The sequence below is a fragment of the Solea solea genome, chromosome 2, assembly GCF_958295425.1.
Source record: "Solea solea chromosome 2, fSolSol10.1, whole genome shotgun sequence".
NCBI classification, from domain to species: Eukaryota; Metazoa; Chordata; class Actinopteri; order Pleuronectiformes; family Soleidae; genus Solea; species Solea solea.
This window is the reverse complement of record NC_081135.1, coordinates 37356532-37375400: the sequence shown is the minus strand read 5'-3', so window position 1 is coordinate 37375400 and position 18869 is coordinate 37356532. Positions and strand designations below refer to the sequence as shown.

Genomic DNA, 18869 nt, shown 5'->3' with positions numbered 1-18869 from the left:
ATTATTGTTTGTGTAATATCATGAGTTACCAGTTGATAATATGGCTCTAAGCTTGATGTAATCACAGGTTTATGATTGATTAAATGTGATGAAATCACGATATTGTGCCTCACACTCAATTCTTCAAATGCTGCCAAAACATGCCTCCAGCTACGCTTTATTTTGAAAAGGTTATTAATGATCTGTGTGTGTGTTTCAGATGATTATCACATTAAGTCTTTGACTTGGTGTTTGCAGTAAACTCCTCAAACATATACTCTAGTATATACTGTGACAACAGCAGCTGAGGCTGCTGCTGGTATGACGTCTGTCGACTGTCAACGGCGTTACACGGACACACACACGCTCCTCTGTTTGTTTGTTGCCAAAGCTTTTTAAAAGCTGCCTCTTTTTTTTGTGTGTGTCCAAAATAACGTGTCTGTAAAATGACTTAAATAAGCCTCTTGTCTGGTCAGTCCAGGGGGAAAAATGGCTCTTCAATAAGGGCAATAACAATATTTGTGACAATATTTCACAGAATTTCCAAATAAAAACATTTGTGTAAACATGGAATGTTATGAAGTTCACAATAAAATGTGTTTATAATGCAAAATTAATCTTTAAATGAAAGGAAAACAGAAATAACTTGATATTAAGTTGTGAGCCACATGAAAACAATTGGAGGGCCACACATGGTCCCTAAGCCACAGGTTTGAAACCTTACCCTATTTGATGGTTAGATACTGTATGTATGAAATCTTAATGATGTGTTTGCTGTTTTATTTTGCCATCAAACTAAACTGTCTGTGAAGTCTGTGTCACTTTGCAAGCACCACCAAATCCCATAGAAAAAATCGTCGATTTTCCATCACAACATTCAGGAGTTTTTTATCCGCTTCTCCTTCCATCACTACATTCAAACATGTCATTTTGAACTCCTGAAGTTGAAAACATTTGTTTGACTCTATTTAAGTGACACAAACTCACGAAAAGAGGCAGCAGTAGACCTGCAGCTTCTGTGTCCCTGTGAGCTTAAAAACGCTGATTTTCTCTATGGAGTTTGGTGGCGGATTACAAAAGTGACACAAACCTTAGTTTTCGGGACTGTTTACTATCAAAATAAAGCAACAAACACATTATTTAGATTGTATACATATCTAAGCATCACAGTGCAGTAATGTAGAGGTGTCAAACCTGTGGTCCTGGGACCACATGCGGCCCACAGGCGAGTTATTTCTTGGGTTTTGCATCATAAATCTGTGAAATATCAGAGTGAGCAGTTTGCAAAGGCCAAATATATTTAGGTGGACAATAAAGGTGTATTGTGCGGCACAATATCCAGAAATAGTAAAAAGGAGCCTGTGTTTAATGGTGCAAACACAGGTTTCTGGTTGACTTTGAATGACCTCCGTTAAAGAACATACTTATTACGCACATTTTGGCTTTTTACCAAAACTGTTGGGCTCATTTACTTAAAGTAGAGCTGGTTAAACACACACACCTACACACTTGAGCCCAAGCATCTGGACATCTGTGTGTGTGTGTGTGTGTGTGTGTGTGAGCCTCCGTGAACAGCTCAGCCCTTTTCCAATCACACTGAGATCTGTGTCGGTCTGCCGGCTTTGCACAGAGGAACAGAGACGTGCTTGTAACAACAGTTCAAACTGATCCCGTCTAAAGATCACAGGCATTAATATTATTATTATTATTATTATTATTATGTGCACTTTATTGAATTGTGGAGATTTGTATCAGAGAAAGAAAAACACACAAAGACAAAGACAGCACCTTGCGGTTATGAAAGTGAAAACCTGAGCACAAACAACAACTCAACTGTTTTTTTGGGTTCTTTTTAAATAAACTTTTCCATGGGAGTGATAGGATCGGACAATTACCCGGTCACTTTATTAGGGACACCTGTTTGACTGCTTACAGTTCACACAAATGTAAATGAGTGAATTGAGGATGAAAATTTGAAAATTTGAATGTGTTTTTAATCAGAGTAATTTAGATACCGGGACTTTTACACACAATTAACTTTAGTTTTTACACTGAATGATACAAAAACAGAGCGGAAACCTTGAAGCAGCTGTACCTAATAAAGTGGCCATAAGTGAATAAGCTTATAGCCCCCTGTGATTCTCTCATTTTCTATCTTTTTTATTTATTATTATTTTTCTTCTCCTTATTTACTTCTACATTTAAGGGATTTAGGGATATTTATTTACTATTTATTGTAATTTATTTATGTATAACTTTACCTCTGGTGATTCCCTATTTGCAAAATGTCAATAAAGTGTTTCTTCAGCAAGTTTAACGTATTTAATATCTAATGATGTGTTTTTTTTAACTAATTTGACTAAAAACTTTGTAATATGACAGTATTGTTGCACTTGCACTTGCAAAAAATAGTAAATGTATAATTATAATATTCCCACATGTGAGCCTGGAGGATCTTATTCATTCATTTCTGTGAATGAGAACCAGACTGGTGTCACATTCTTGGCGGCTGCGGCCGCTCCTGACCTGCAACGAGCGGAGGGAAAAACACATTGTGGTGTTCTCCTGTGAAATTCCATCATATTCTGCAAAGTCCCACATGAAAATACATACTCCATCCATGTTTGTGTCAGACTGGGCTGCACACAACTCATACATGTTCATAAATGCCAAAAACCATGTGACCTTCTGACCCCAACAACAACAACAACAACACTGCAAAAACAGCCCTGCTAGAGTCAAACGTTCTTAAACATCGTGTTTTAAGAAAATGACTAATTTTGCAAATAAGGAATCAGTAGAGGCAAAGTTAACAGGGCTATAAGCATATTGACTGACCGGCCACTTTATTAGGTACAGCTGCTTCAAGGTTTGACATGTTTTTGGATATTTTCTTTCTTTTTTGTAATCTAATTTTCCTGAAAACGAGGAAAAACGTGCCAAAAGCGAAGAAATTCTATCAAGACACGTTAACTTCCTTTATAGCTTATAATTTCTTATGTTTGCACACACACACCAGTTCCTGACAGTGAATTTTGCATTTAAAGCTTAAAAAATAAGCTGTAATAACTCATGAAGACACTGTTTTCCTTAACATTTTATCATTTTTCAAGTGAAACATTTGCCTGCCAAGGTCATTTTTCCCCCTGAGGGCAAAACAAATAAGAGCAGCTTTAGAGAAACAAGGAAAAATCCAGAAATGAAACTTACTTTGAGTGAAGAGAACTCCACACAGCTGCCGGCTCTGCTCCGGGCAGCGTCCACACGCTCGTCCTGCATCTCCACCGACCCGTCCATGTCCGAGAACCTGAGTCCAGCTGCTGGCATCGTGCACGACGATCAGTGCCTCACTCTGTGTCTCACACTGTGTCTCCCTCTGTGTCTCACTCTGTGTCTTCTTCCTAGTTCCAGTGTGTGTGTGTGTCACCCTCGTTGTCTTCCAGGTCCACCAACGTCCGTCCTTCACACCTGGCAGTGATGAAGATGCAGTGAGGTGAAGCAACAGGTGGAGGAGATTCATTCAGACGACGACAGTGTCTGCCTCATCTGTGTGTCTGTCCTTCTGTCTTCATCATCCCCTCTCTCTCTCTCTCTCTCCCTCTCACACACACGCTCTCCCCCCCTTCATTCTGTGCCTGGACAAGCCTGTCTGGTCTCATTGGCTGGTCAGGTGGAAGAGGGAAAACAGGGGGAGGTGCTGAGACCACAGAGAGGAGGGGGAGGGGGAGGTGTTGGGGTAAATGGATGACGAGGGGTTATAAGGAGGGCTGACAGCACGCTCCAAACTGTCACAGGGAGGAGGTGACCGCTGATCCTCAGTGAGGGGACGGAGGAGAAGTGAAGAAAAAAAACACCACCTCTTCACAACAGGAGAAGGCAGAGAGAGACAGAGCAGTGGAGGTGGAGGAGGACCAGTGAGGCCTCATCCTGGACTCAGAGATAAACTAAAGACACATGCAGATGGGAGGTGGGGTTATCTGGAAAACGAGAAACCAAAGACAGAAATAACTAAAACCAGACAGAAATGAATCAACCGGAAACACAATTGCATGTGTGTTAGTGTGTTAGTGTGTGTGTGAGACAGACAGACATACAGACAGACACTGGGGTGGTTGTTAACCTCCACCCACCGCTGCCCCTCACAAAGCCTTTGCTATTCAAATGCACAGCTCTGATGAGATGAGAACAGGTCATTGTTTTGAGCCACGACGCAGCTTTGTGTGCAAGAAGAAAAACACACACACACACACAGGCTGGTTTCCATGACTCCAGAGGACATTACATTGACTTACATTCATTTTCTGGAGACGTAGTCTGAACCTTAACCTTAACAAAACAACATGTCTTTGCCTTAAAATGTAATCATTTATATTACGAGGACTTGATTTTTGTCCCATAATGAAGACAAGTCTCCATAATGTGATTTAGGTCCCTTACCTTAATTTACCAAAATACACAATACGACTCAAATCTTAGTCCTAAACATAACCAGTTCCTCAGAAATGAGGTTCTGCCTCACCAGGTTTTGGTCTCCATGAGGACTTACTGGTCCCGACAAGGTCAGTGTTTATGACAGAAAAAAAAAGGTCCTAAAGAGGTGACAAATGCAAGAACACACAAACACACACCAGGGGTTGACAACAAATTCAAGGACTTTTCAATTACTCTCCAGGACCAGTTCCCTCAAATTCAAGAGCTTTTCAGGGACCTTCCAGGACAAATTCCCTCAAAAACAGAGCATTTCCCACCGAGATGAGTGCGAAGAAAATATGACAGTCGATTTATGCTGTTCCATTAATCCTCCTCTGACCCCGCGACCTCTTCCTCTCTCTCTCTCTCTCTCTCCCTCTCCCTCTCCCTCTCTCTCTCCTAAAATCAGCCGTGCTTGTTGTGACGAGCCGTGGACCGCAGGGATCAGGCGTCCAGATAAGATAAGACGAGATATTTTGACAACACGTGATGACTTGTTTGGACTCTTTGGCTCATTGGTGTCCTCATCACTTTGGACGGACTCCGTCTCCCTCAGGTTTCGCCTCTCGCTCCAGTTTCTCTTGTTTATGAAAGTGATGTGTGTGTGTGTATACGTGAGGATTAAACTCTTTCTGTCTGCTCACTGGAAACAGAAACAAATGTGGTGCATTTTCTCTCTTCATGACGCTGGACGTGTGGCGTGTGCGTCACTGCTGTCCCTCTAATATGATGATGACGTCACTTTCTGATTCATTCACTTTATTTATTCAATCAGGGACTGAGTAAACAACATTTATAACTTCCAACTTGTTAGCGATAAGATAAGATAAGATAAGCTAGAGATAAGATTATTTATTCTGTACATATATGAAATGTTCCCAGTTTCTGATATTTTGAATTTTGTCAAGTTTACAGGCGACACTTGTATATTGTTCTGGTGAGTACATAAATGAGTAATTACAAACTGTAAAGAGTAAATTGATAAAGTTAAACAAAATGGTTTGATGCAAATATGTTGGCATTAAATGAAAATAAAACAAAGTTTATGGTGTTTAGTAGTCAGTCAGTCATCATCTACCGCTTTATCCTCAACCAGAGGGTCGCGGGGGGTGCTGTGCCAATCTCAGCTACATCGGGCGATAGGCGGGGTACACCCTGGACAGTTCGCCAGTCCATCGCAGGGCCACACACAGATAGAGACAAACAACCATTCACTCTCACACTCACTCCTATGGTCAATTTGGAGTGTCCAATTTACCTATCCCCACATTGCATGTTTTTGGACCGTGGGAGGAAGCCGGAGTACCCGGAGAGAACCCACGCACACACGGGGAGAACATGCAAACTCCATGCAGAAAGGCCCTTGTTCCAACCGGGGCTCGAACCCGGGTCTTCTCGCTGCAAGGCGAGAGTGCTAACCACTCCACTACCGTGTGGCCCGGTGTTTAGTAGTATTAGGCCAAATTGTGACGTATTAATACTGTAGATCCTAAATTTTCCTTTGTAAGGAACGAGCCCCATGATCTTGGAAATTCAAAGTTCCAACAACAAATGGATTGTACCATTTGGCCGATTTTTTGGGGGGGGTTGCATTAGTTCTTTTTGGGTCCCCACCCCAAAAAAATTGAAGAATCTTTCCAATCTTTTAGCCAAGATTGGTGTGTGTATATGTTTTAAACATTCCTAAAATGATGTTCAGTATTGTTGTGTGTTATTTGGTGTTACCACAGTGTGAATGTATTGTGTTTTGGAGTAAGTTTGGGAAACACTGCACTAAAGTCGATATCGCTAAGAGATATCGCTAAAATTCCACATAAATATCAATAAAAATAAGAAAACGGGCCGATTTTAAGTGTAACAAAACAAAATCTTCAGTACACTCATGCACATATACACTGTTTACCCAATCATGAGTGGGACTAGATCATCCATATTTATACCTACTGATATGGAAATGAAGCAGTGGTTATTAGTTGCAATGAAAACATTGATTCAGGTGAAGCAGCTGCTTCATCCAACTGTTGCACTAATGAGAGATAACCTGGCATCCGCCCAGTGCTCCTCAGTGTTTGGCCAACCTTTGTTCTACAACTGGATTTGACTAATTGGATCATCGCTCACTCAAGCTTTCATAACGCCAAACAGACAACTGACGAGAAAAAACATAAAAAAGACGCCGCACACAGAGAGTTTAAAGGACGCGGTGCGAAACACGAGACGTCTAATTAGTGTCTGGTTTTGGTCAATGATGAATCCACAAGTCTTTTATTTAGCTTTTAATCTAATCCATATGATGAGCAAGTGTGATCTGAATCTCTATTACTACAGAATACATGGACAAAAGGTAGAATTCCGCTATTATCCTCTATTATATGAAGACATTTGCAATAGTGTAGCAGCACAGGTGATAAAATTAAAGGTAATTAATAGTAAACAGTGACTGAACACCAGGAAGAACAAAAACTATAGAAATAGATTAAATACAACAATTATGAGTGTTCCCTCACATTAAAACAGCATTCTTAATTGTGATGCATGTCAACGTGATCGTTTTTAACCACCAGAAAAGATAATAACCGTTTCCTGGTGTGGAAGTGTGTTCTGCTGAGTCGAAAATATGTGTCTTACAAATCATAACTTGGGAGAATGCAGTTCTCGTTGAGTGGAAACATAATTTTTGTGAGTCAGTGTTGACTTAAGATAAGATAAGATGTAAATTTTTATTGATTTCTCCATAGGGGGAATTTATGACACCAGACACGGGATTATGTAAAAACACCCTACTGCACGTGATGTTGCTGCTGAAGACTGGATCCACTGCACACATGTTTTATGTTAAACTGTGTACGAGGGTGGGCTGAAGAGTTCACCGGCTGACGAAGAAGGAGTCATGCCAGAGCCATGAATCTTCACATCCAATAAATTCAACTTTTCATGATACCAACGGCACTGTTTCCTTCCAGATAAACCCGCATTTGATAGCTAATTGAGGACTTTGTTCTGGAGACATTAACCCTAAAAGGACATTCATGCTGATGTGGTCGATAATGCTTCAGCTTTATCAACTTTATCTAGTGGGCAGGTGAATTCAAGAAGGGTTACGGAGAAGACCCAAGGTCTGGACATCCTGCCACAGCCACCACCCAAGAAAAATTGATGGTGTCCACCACAAGGCGATGAAGGACAGATGTTTGACTAGTAATCAGATCGTCAACGTTGTAAACATCTCCCATGAAGGAGTAGAAGAAGATTCTGCACAAGGAACTTGGCGCGTTGAAGGTATCTGTATCATTGGGTGCCACAGATTTTGACCCCTGATGTCTCAGGAGAACTTGGCACATTCTGCAGCAGATCCATCTGGTTTTCTTGAATGTTTCCCGAACCAGGATGAGTGTTGGGCCATCACTTTGAGCCAGAGACAAAAAGGTAGTGGACATATCTGCTGTTTAGGGACTTTTTGGACAATCCCGATGAGGGCTTCAGGTTGAAAAGTGAACCAAATTTGGTCAAATTCCATGATTGCGTCATTGGTGAACTTCTCAGCCCACTCTCGGATTATGTAACTATGTCAAATTGATAGTTTTATTTGGACTTTCCCATTAGAAGAAATGTGATACAATATTTTTCCAGTAAACCAGTTTCCCAGTTTGTTTGGATGCAACATAAACAGAGGCACAAGTATCTCTTCAAGTTTTCCAGCTGAAGCCAGTGGGCGGCGGTCTTCCACGCTGATTCAAACGTGATTTAAAATAAAAGATCTGCATTTATAAGACTATACATGGTCCATACACACTGTATCACTGCTGTGCAGGTCTCTCCAGACAAACCAGGGTGATGTTTTAAAGTGTTTCTACGTGCTGGAATCAACATAAATGAAGCGTAAATCTCCGGGAAAAATTTGCCAAAATTCATCAAACTGTCAAACCATTACCACCTTTTCTTATCACACTCGAACGAATCACTTCATCAACCAACAGAACTCCTCTTCTTTATAAAGAAATGCTTTCCAGAAAGATCTCTGTCAGAGACAGAGGCAGTGAGTGACAGCGGATGTTTTTATTCAGGCTCCAGGTCCAGGACGTTCAAAGACTGACTGGATGTCAGCCTATGATTCATCTCCTGACCTCTCCACAAACCCTCGCCATCTCTCTCTGTCAGTGTTTATCTATTCTCTCCACCTCTGTCTCCTCCGCTAAGTGTGTTAGTCTACGATGCTTTATGTCGACTGTAATGAGAATTTTGAATCATAAATCTGTGGGATTTGGCTCTGACCTCGCATCATATTTGACCACAGCTCTGGGAAGTATGTTCTGAAAATGAACCGTTCACTCACAGATACATACAGAGAGTTTGTACAACACACATCAAGAAAGCTGTCAGTTTCTCGTCCCTCTGCCGTTTAAATTTAGCTTCAGACGTTTTAAATGTCAGTGACAAACAGCTCAGTGGGAAGACGACACGTTAATGATGATAATTGCTTTGTTGCGTTTAAGAGAATTGACTTTGGAGAGACGAAGGTTGCGCGGTTACTAATGTGTCACTGTCAAATGCAGGACAAACGGTTAAACGTGAGTCACACTGCACATGCTGCAGATAAAGGAGGACAGAGAGCGGGGAGGGGACGTTAATGAAGGAGGAGTAATTGATTGTGTGTGTGTGCATGAGTCTGTAACGATCTGTGAAACAAAAAGAGTCAAACATGCAAAGTAAATCGGGAGAGAGTAAAACAGAGAAAAGTCACAAATACCTGAGAACGCAGCGAGCAGGAACAGGAACAGGAACCAGAACCAGAGAATGTTGCAGAACAAACTGGGAATGAACCTGCAAAGACATAATTGACCTCAGGTGAATCACTTCAGGGTGGAGCAAACAATCACAGAGGAGGGAAAACAGCACAGGATACAGGAAGTCAAAGTAAACTAGGAGGAACTACAAAATAAAACCAGAAAGTACCAATACAAAATAAAACAGGAAGTCCACAAACCACAAATGTACAATCCTGTCTCTACATTAACTTTATCATAATCTCACTGATCAAAACATGTCCATCAAAGGTCAGTAAAGTTACTGATTACACTGTTATTTAACTATGTGCTGACACCAAAAATAACTTTATATTCATATTTTTTATTTTCTAATATACAATTCCAGTAAATAACTTGTTGGTTGGTTGATTGTGGTTGGTTGGTCAGATGGTTGTTGGTTAGATGATTGGTTGGCTGGCTGGTTGGTTGTTGGTTAGATGATTGGTTGGTTGGATGTTTGGTTGGTTGTTGGTTAGATGATTGGTTGGCTGGATGTTTGGTGAATGGTTGGTTGGTTGGATGTTTGGGGATTAGTTGGTTGGTTAGATAATTGGTTGGTGATTTGTTGGTTGGTTGGTTGGATGTTTGGTGATTGGTTAGATAATTGGTTGGTGATTGGTTGATTGGTTAGATGATTGGTTGGTTTGATGTTTGGTGATTAGTTGGTGATTAGTTGGTTGGTTGGATGATTGGTTGGTTAGATGTTTGGTGATTGGTTAGTTAGATAATTGGTTGTTGATTGGTTGGTTGGTTAGATGATTGCTTGCTTGGACTCACTACCAGAATTCAGACAGCTACAAGTCACAGATCAGTCTGACAGTTAAACTCTTTTCTGATCACAGAATAATTTTTGAAAAAAATAAATGTGACCTTGTACAGGCTCTACCTGCATTTTGACTTTTATTCAGCCAGTTTTGCAAGTTCAGAAGAAAAAAAGTGAAGGTGATGTGTGTATAATACCTCCATCGATTTCCTGTGGATTACACATGCTTCCGTTTTGGATTCCACAGACTTTACAAAATCCACACGTGAGCCAACACACAGGTGTAATAGCTGAAGAATGTGTGTTTCATGCCAGGTGCAATTATTGGGAAGCTCTTGACAAATAGGAGGTAATCCTCCTGTCTGAGGCAGAGCTACTGCTGCTGCTGCATAGACTGTAACTCAGTACATGTGTTTCTTTATGTGGAAGAAAACAACACAGGTTTGAAAACAGGTTAAAGCAGACTTTCATCACCAGACGCAAAGAAAAGTCAGGGAAAGATTTGACCTAACTCTAATTGCAATTTGTTTTTTATTATTTTCAATATCTTTTATTTTCTTTTACATATTTTACATCTTTAGATGTGTTACTTTCTTTTACAGATTTTATTGTTGGTGTATAGCCAACCATGTAGTTTTTAAAAGTGCTTTAAAGATAAAACTGGATTGGATCTGTAATGTAATGTAATGTTAATGTAATATTATTGAAAGTAGAAGTAATAGTAGTAGTAATATTTGGGCTAGCATGTGTCTTTTCCGTTGTCATACCTCATGTTCCTCCATGTTTTTGACCCTGGACACAGCTAGTAGCTATAGCATCTAGTAGCTAAGTAGCTCTCAGTAGCTAGTGACCTGAAATCTGATGAATTATCTTCTCGTTTTAGTTGGTTGGTTGATTGATGGTTGGTTGTGGTTGGTTGGTCAGACGGTTGTTGGTTAGATGATTGGTTGGCTGGCTGGTTGGTTGTTGGTTAGATGATTGGTTACTAGTAGCTAGTCACTCTTAGTAGCTAGTGGCCTGAAATTTGACCAATTATCCTCTAGTTATTGAGATTCATTGTAAATATTCATACTTCAATACACTGATGCCTTTGTGCATTGTTTGACATTTTTATTTAGATTTAATTCAAGCATTAGCTGGTAAAATACACAGATTTGTGTTTTTTTTAAAAAAAGCACTATTCTGAATCTAACCCCTAACATTTAATGTCCCAGAGCCTTAGTCATTCACAGAGCTGACGTACGACACGTGACAGTGTTGACACAGTGATGACTGAAGAAGATACGCGCTGATGCAGTGTGTTATTTTGAGATAAGTGCAGGATTTATCAGATTTGAGGAAAGCATAAAGCTGGTGTTGTTTTTGGAGATGTTTTAGCTCTTAGCCTGAGCTCATTTGAGACTAATCTCACACTCACATTTTTTAACACCAGAGATAACTTACATGTCTCCCAAAACAGACATGTAGGTTATCTGTAAAAGAGCAACAACAACCACACCTGCACACAAAACCTCACATGCACACAAACAGTTCCAGAGACCTACATCTGACCCCCCCCCCCCCCCCAACCTATTTCTAAAATCCCAGGATATTTATTGCAGAGATGAGGATCTGGATTTATTTCCTCTCAGGGGGCTTTAAATTAAGAGCAAGGGTTGTCAGAGTTTAAATATGAAACATGGATTCCCAGTCAGACGAGGACAGGTGAGCTGCACACAGTAAAAGGTACAATAAAAATGTCTCAGTTGATTGTGCTGCATGGACAAAATTGTCCAATCCAGTGCAATTACTTCTGTCGAGAGAGGAAGAACTTCAGCCTCTCATCTTTCGGATCCATAGCGTTGTTTCCTCGGCGATGACTTCTTCTGTTGTCAAGTTTTTTCTGCTTGATGAGCGAGGCTAATTACTCCACCTACAGCGGTGGCCGAGTTCAGTTTGCGCATGCGCTGTCCACGCGGTCTTTGCGCACGGTTCCAGCCTGCGCGCTGTGTGCAGAAGTATACCAAAAAACAGAAGGCTTAAAATATATTAGTATCGATTTCAGTAATTCCTGTAATAACCACGTTGGATTTGAACTGCAACTACTTAACGGTGTAATAACGGTTATGGGTTATGCAAAGTGCGCTTGCGCAAACACGTCGTCTGCGATACGCTCGGTGTTAAAGGGTTAACAACTGTGTTGAATCCTGATCCTGCAAAATATTAATAAACTCAGAGAAGAAATAGATTTTTGTTTTTAAGTCTCATTGATCTGTGCTTGTGTAACCTCACCTAGTGTGGTGAGTTTGACAGTATTACCGCTTATTATCAGGAGGGAAAGTATTCCATTACACCGGCCTTAACTGGGAGCTGAGGGCTAAATTAAAAACAAACAACCAAGGAACAAGAATGTGAAAGATAACAAAGCATCATTTCAAAAGTAAAGCTGTGTTTAGCAGCCGTGGGGAGGAGACACGGTTGTTTTTGGCAGCGCCGCAGTGTTCACAGGTCCATGTTGGCCATTAATAAACAGCTGGTTTTCTTACTGAGCCGTGTCCAATAAAGTGTCAAAGCAAATGAGTCAGAAAATGTCTCTATCTCTCTCTGGATGAGTGGACGCCACAGAGCTGCAGCCGCGTTTAAAGAGTCACATTCATGCTCTGTCAAAGGTTAAGTTTCTTCAATTTTTGTGTCAATTTAGTCCTGAGCAAAGTTGCAAATACAAAAATATAATCCAAGTGTTACAGTTTTCAAGCTCTGAGCCCATGAATGACGGATGGAGAGATCAACAGAAAACCAAAAAAAGGGAAAGAAAAGAAAAAATGACCCTCAAGAGGCAGCTAAATATTTTACGAGCCATGATCCGTCTTCAAGTGTTCGCCTGTGGCCAAACCACAACGGTTTGGACCAATCAGTGCTCTGCGAGGGAGGAAGAGACTCGCATAAATATTGCTGCTATAACATCAATTATATTAGAAGTGGACATTATTTTATTGCCCAAAAAAAGAGAGAAAAGCGAGAGGGAACACGAGAGGCTTCTTTCACTGGAAATTATATCTTTTTTTATGGTTCTTCTGCTGCAGCAACTGACAGTGAGAGAAATGGGATTCATACAAGTATTCAGTAATTTCATCAACGTTTGGTAACTTTTCAAAAAGAAGGTTTCCCCCAGTTCTTTGTTATTTATACTTCTAGCAACTTTTACTTTTCCTGCACTACCTTTGTTACTGCCAAATTAAATCTTGGTCTAGTCTTGATGAGCTGCTTTACACAACAGTTTTCACCCATTCACTCATTCACACGCATCAACATGGGGTTAAGTGTCTTTGCTCAAGGACACATGTAGATGAGCAGAGCCAGGAATTGAACCCACAACCTTCCAGTTTGAAAGACAACTCACTCACTCCCTCAGACTCTCACACACTCACTCACTTAGTAAAAACGTGACTTCAACTTTTACCAAATGTACGTACTTTTTGGAAGAAACCATCTGAAACACGAGCCATTCCATCTCCATTCAATCAGATTTAAGCCTTTCTGCTTGACTACATGACTCTCTGTGTCTCAGTTTAGCAGTGTTTTTCGAATGCTGCACACAGGAAGTGGTTTGTTTTCATGTCATTGACTGGAGGAAGCACCACAGCAAGAGAGTTTAAATAAAAGCTGCAAATGTTTGTAGTATGGCTGAACATTCCAAGAATATTAAGTGTGTCTTGATGACCACTGAAATATAGTTTCTATCATTCACTCATTCATACAGTGGATTATGTGCAGCACTTTTTCCAGCGCGTGTCTTTCAAACATATTCAAACACTGCTGGCACAGACCATCAAGAGCAACGTGGGGTTAAGTGTCTAGCCCAGAGTTTGTGTAAGATTCCAACTGAACGTTCAAATATTCTTGAGATGTGTTACTTTTTTGGGGGGGGGCTTGCACACATGTCACTGATACATTTCCAAAACATGACGAAGTGTCTGTGTGACTGATTTGAAATGAGTTTAAAAACCTGAGGCAAAGGTTAAAGAGAAGCTGCTCATCAAAGGCAAAGTTTCAGTAAAGAAAGAGGAAATGGAATTTGATGTATGTACTGATCACACACCTGGATAAGTAGGTTTGCCTTCAGCAGTGTGTGTGTGTGTGTGTGTGTGTGTGTGTGTGTGTGTGCGTGTTACCTCTTTAGAAGCTCTTCTGGTATCAATCCTGACCTTGTCAGGACCAGTAGTTCTCATGGAGACCAAACATTTTTGAGGTTTTTGAGGAACTAGTTAAGTTCAGAGCTAAGATTTGATTTGAATTGTGGTTCAGTTTTGTTTCAGCATTTCTCAATCCTGGGCCTGGGGAGGTTTCCAACCACACCTGATTAAAATGACTGGGTCGTTATCAGGATTGCTGATGAGCTGACCATTTGAATCAGGTGTGCTGGAGCATGGAAACATCTGAAACATGTAGGGCAGTGGGTCCCCAGGACCAGGATTGAGAAACTTTGCCAATGAAGTTCTCGGTCAACCATTACATAGTCATCTTTACGAGTTAGGGTAACAGGACATCTTCAGGAACATCTTGAAGACTTCTGACTTCTGAAGGTTTGTGGAAATCTGGGTTTCACCACAAACCTTTAGAACTGAAGAAGCCAAATTCAGTTGTTTTGGATATCAATGACTTAAATGATTGAGAATCTACATGAACATCAGAGAGTGTGAGAGAGAGAGAGCTCCCACTTCTGACCAGGCTTTGTCAAATGGTGGGTGGCAAGCAAAAAAGGTGGGTCACTGGGCAACTTTGAGTGGGTTGCAGATGAGTGTGATTTGGAAAAATAAAAATGTATACTTTTATTTTTGTAGGATGGGCTTTCGTGATCTACTCATGACAACTGTCCATCATCTTAGACGTTACTTCTAAGTTGACCATTTGTAAACATGGCATACTGAAAGTACAATACATTAAATGTGGGTTTTCTTAACTTGGTGACAATTTTAAATTTGAGTGGCTCAAAAATTGTGGTTGCAACTTAAAGTTTCATGGCTTTCTGATGATTTTTGGTCTTGCTGTGTCACAGTTCTCAAAGTCATATCAGGCTCAATCAGTACTGTGTGATCTCATTTGACAATGGTTTTAACGTGACATTTGGTTGTATTTATAGTAGATACACAGTTTTAAACTTGAGTGGTTTCCAAAATTTGGGTAGCAGTTTGACAACTTTAGACAAATGTAGGTCCGAGAGTTGGATCCTTTACGAACCGCTGCCCTAAACTGTCATATAGACAGTTCTGACAAGCCAATAAAGTCAAAGATATGTGTTCTTCCAGGATCTGCACGTTGTTACATTGTAATAGTTTTATTCACACATTAAGAGCTATTCTTCGTAAATCTCCATGACAGCACACAGCGCGCAACACGCCCAGAATATTCTGCCCGTGAGCCCCAGGAAAGTGATACATCTGAGATCTTATCTAAGCTAAGTGACTGACTTAGACGTAATCTCAGTGTAAACAGGTTAATTTGTAGCGAGTGCCGCATGTGAGGAGAGGCACACGCCTCTCGCAGGATGGGATTTCCAAGTGCGAGGTAATTGTTTTTGGAAGACCATCCTAAAAAACTTGTGAACTTTTCCACTTTGGGAGAGAAATGATGGCGAGAGCTTGGCGGTTCTGTACATCCAGTGATATAATGTATTCAAAAACAGACGTACCATCCAAAACCAACAACTGCTTTGGTGATGTATCATAACCATGACACTGTGGCCTGTAATTAAATCACATTGAGCTCAGTGCTGAAATTCTGTGTCTCAGACACGCTGAGATGGAAGTAATTAAGCGTAGTTATTGATGATGGTACTCGGATAGTTTGTTGAAACGTTGACTCAGTGATGTATCTCTCCACAGAAACCTCTAAAGACCAAGCCAAAACTGTATTTATCGTAGTTTATAATCAGCTCCTCAACTCAGCCAATCATTTCCTTAAAAAAGCATCTGGGGAGAACCAAACCAAGACTTTCTGTGTGACATTTGCCTGTTCTCCTTATGTCTTCCTGGATTCCTTTTCAGGTAATCCAAGTCCCTCTGACAATCCAAACAAGATTGGGGTTAAGTAAACGGGAGAATCTTAATTACCTAGAATGAGAGCAATTATGTCCTCCCATCATTTGCTCAGCTAACGTTACAGAAATATATACTGCAAATGTAATGATCTACAAATGTGCTTTATTTAAGAAACCTGACCTGACCAGACCAGAATAGAATTATATAAGTCTTGTCTGAATTGAATGTAGGTGTATTGTGTATGGTGTTGGTATCTGGGGCAGTCCGCAGTCAAGCGGAACGGAATTGGGCTTGTAATCAGAGGGTTACATGTTTGAATCCACACCAGGTCAAGGGCTAGGAAAGCCCTGGGCAAAGACCCCAATCCCCATTGCTCATTGTTAATTGGACTCTCTAGTCCCAAACCCAGATAAATGGGAGGGTTGTGTTAGAAAAGCCATTTGAATAAAGTATATACCTGTGTAGATATATATGGTGGTTGGTATCCCTCAAGGGGTAGCAGTCCTTTGTGTATTGGTAGGTCCTTTGTGTAGTTATTTGAGTAATTAGAATTAGTGGACAGTGGGGAATTTGTAAAGGAACTAAACGTTGAACTGTAAGGTTTGTATCAGGTTTTAAATCAATAGAATTTTTGATGTGTCAGTTTGGTTGAGTACAAATGGTCGTTTGTCTCCGTTTCTTGGCCCAGTGAAAGGCTGGCAACGGCTCAGTGTAAAGGGCCTCTTGTCCAGTTTCCAGCTTCCCTCAAAGGGACAAGCAGTGTAAACGAAGGATGGATGATTGAAACCATTAAAAGAAAACTTGAGGGGATATAACTTATGTACAACAGTAGCTGGAAAGGAGTCTGGAAAGGGTGTAGTCACCTCCCATTTCCAAATCAAAATGCCTCTGTACCAAATTGGATAGACCAATTGCCAGAACGAAGTTTGATTGCAGAGCAACGAAAAGTGTGTCAACAAATGTGCTTGTTGCAGTTTTCTAGGAGCAATGGCTATCTACTAATGGCGCCTAGTGACTTTTGCCCAAGGGAACTCCGTGGAGCAAGTCACTTAAAATGGAACCAACAGCCGAATCATAAGATGCTCCTCGGTAGCCGCCATGTTGGATGTATTCAAAAGCTGCTAGATGTCACTTGTCTGTCGTCATTGTGTTGAATCCGCCTCTACTGATGCTAAGGGGAAAGACCTGGTTGTGATTGGTTCCCCTTTTTTAGGAGATTCTGATGTTGGCCAAAACGTTGTCCTTGCCAGATGTGTCTGCAGAGCGAAATCAAATTGCTGGCAGACTCGGCTGTGTTTAAATCAGGTACTGCAATGCCAATTTGATGGTTTTTTAGAGGGTCAGTGAGGCTTTTTATGTTTGGTAACATTCATATTTTCCATCCCATAGCTGCAGCTCGCTGTGTTCAACTCTGCTGGCAACCTGGGTATCAAAGTTCTACAGACTACCTTATTGGGTAGGCAGCGAGGGTTGGAGCAACAGACCAAAACACCAAACCAAAACCTCAATTTCCTCAATCTCTAATGACACATCATGGTAATTTTAAGACTTAATATGATACATTTCTTACAATAGCCCCTTTAAATTAACTTAATTTGAGGTTGAGCAGTTGGCTTTGTGGTCACACATTGTGATTTTGACTTAAGACAGCTGGATTTTAAAATGGCTCCACTCTGCTGAAGTGCCCTTGAGCAGGGTTAAAAAACAACAACAAAAAAACGCTGCCAGCCAAAGAGCAATTTCTGCTGCTGCTGCTGGTCAAAAGCTGACCGCAAGAAAAGCAGAGAATTTCTCATCGGGGATCAATAGTCACATTTGTTCCACATTCCTGACAGTATTTGCTTTGGTAATCATAAAACATGGTGTAAAACTGACCGACATGCTGCGTTCCAGTGGAAAAATATGTGGTTTACTAACTCCACACACACACATAAGTGAGGAAGACAATGCAGTTGTGGCCAGAATGTACTTTATAATCTGGTTTATTGGGGGAGGAGAGCGAGTCATCCTGAACCAAATATGGTCACAAACACAATCACCTGGCTCGTCCATCACGGCACTGACGGCGTGTATGTGTTTGCGTTATTTATTCATATTCTGCACTGAGTGGCCTGTAGAAAGAATGAATGGCTTCACTCCCCAAAAGGTTTTTATATACAGTAAGAACTATTTACTCTCATTTGGAACAGTTTGATCCGCGCTCTCTAAGCTCACACACATACTATCACACACATACGTTACCCACATTTACTTGTGCTCTCCAAATTAGGATGCTGTGCCTAACGCCTGTAATTAAAGTGCATTCATTCACGCTGACTCACTCCAGATTAGGGCAGTATTTCTTCAATGTGGCATCCAGAGGACAAACCTCACACACAGGCAATGAAAAAGCACAGATCTGGACAGAGTTTCAGGGGAATGAAGAGCAGAGCTTCCCGGCACCAAACTGGACCAAGACAATCCCACCGGGCTCTCAGCTGAATCCCCCTGCAGTGGCGTAAAGCTCTGGTTGTACTCGGCAATATTCCATGACCCATCGGCTTCAAAGAAACTCTCAGAACAAAATGCTTTGGTATCAGTCATGCTCAAAATGTCCAGCGCCTCCAACTGAACGTTTACTCAAAGCCAAAAATAGTTGTTGTTTTGGGTTTTTTGTTTTTAACCAAAAAGTTTTTCAATCGAACAATTGATACTTACCAATGACAGTATATAAAATATTTGAATATTTGAATGTGCTTTGTTTGACTCTCTTTATCTATCTATCAAGCTATTTCTCAGTTTATTATCTAGCTAGCTATGTAGCTGCTAGCTATCAAACTATTTCTCAGTTTTTAA

The 18869-nt window shown here is 40.8% G+C and overlaps 1 protein-coding gene across 1 annotated transcript in view; it reads right to left on the bottom strand.

Annotated features, from left to right (window-relative positions):
- arhgap20 (Rho GTPase activating protein 20) overlaps nucleotides 1-3549 on the bottom strand; it is a 56876-nt gene extending 53327 nt beyond the window's left edge. Inside the window, exon 1 of the mRNA XM_058620324.1 lies at nucleotides 3190-3549. Within this exon, the coding sequence (XP_058476307.1) occupies nucleotides 3190-3306 (117 nt within the window). The 5' untranslated portion in view covers nucleotides 3307-3549. The remainder of the gene's footprint in view (nucleotides 1-3189) is intronic.
- Between the last annotated feature and the right edge of the window lie 15320 nt (nucleotides 3550-18869).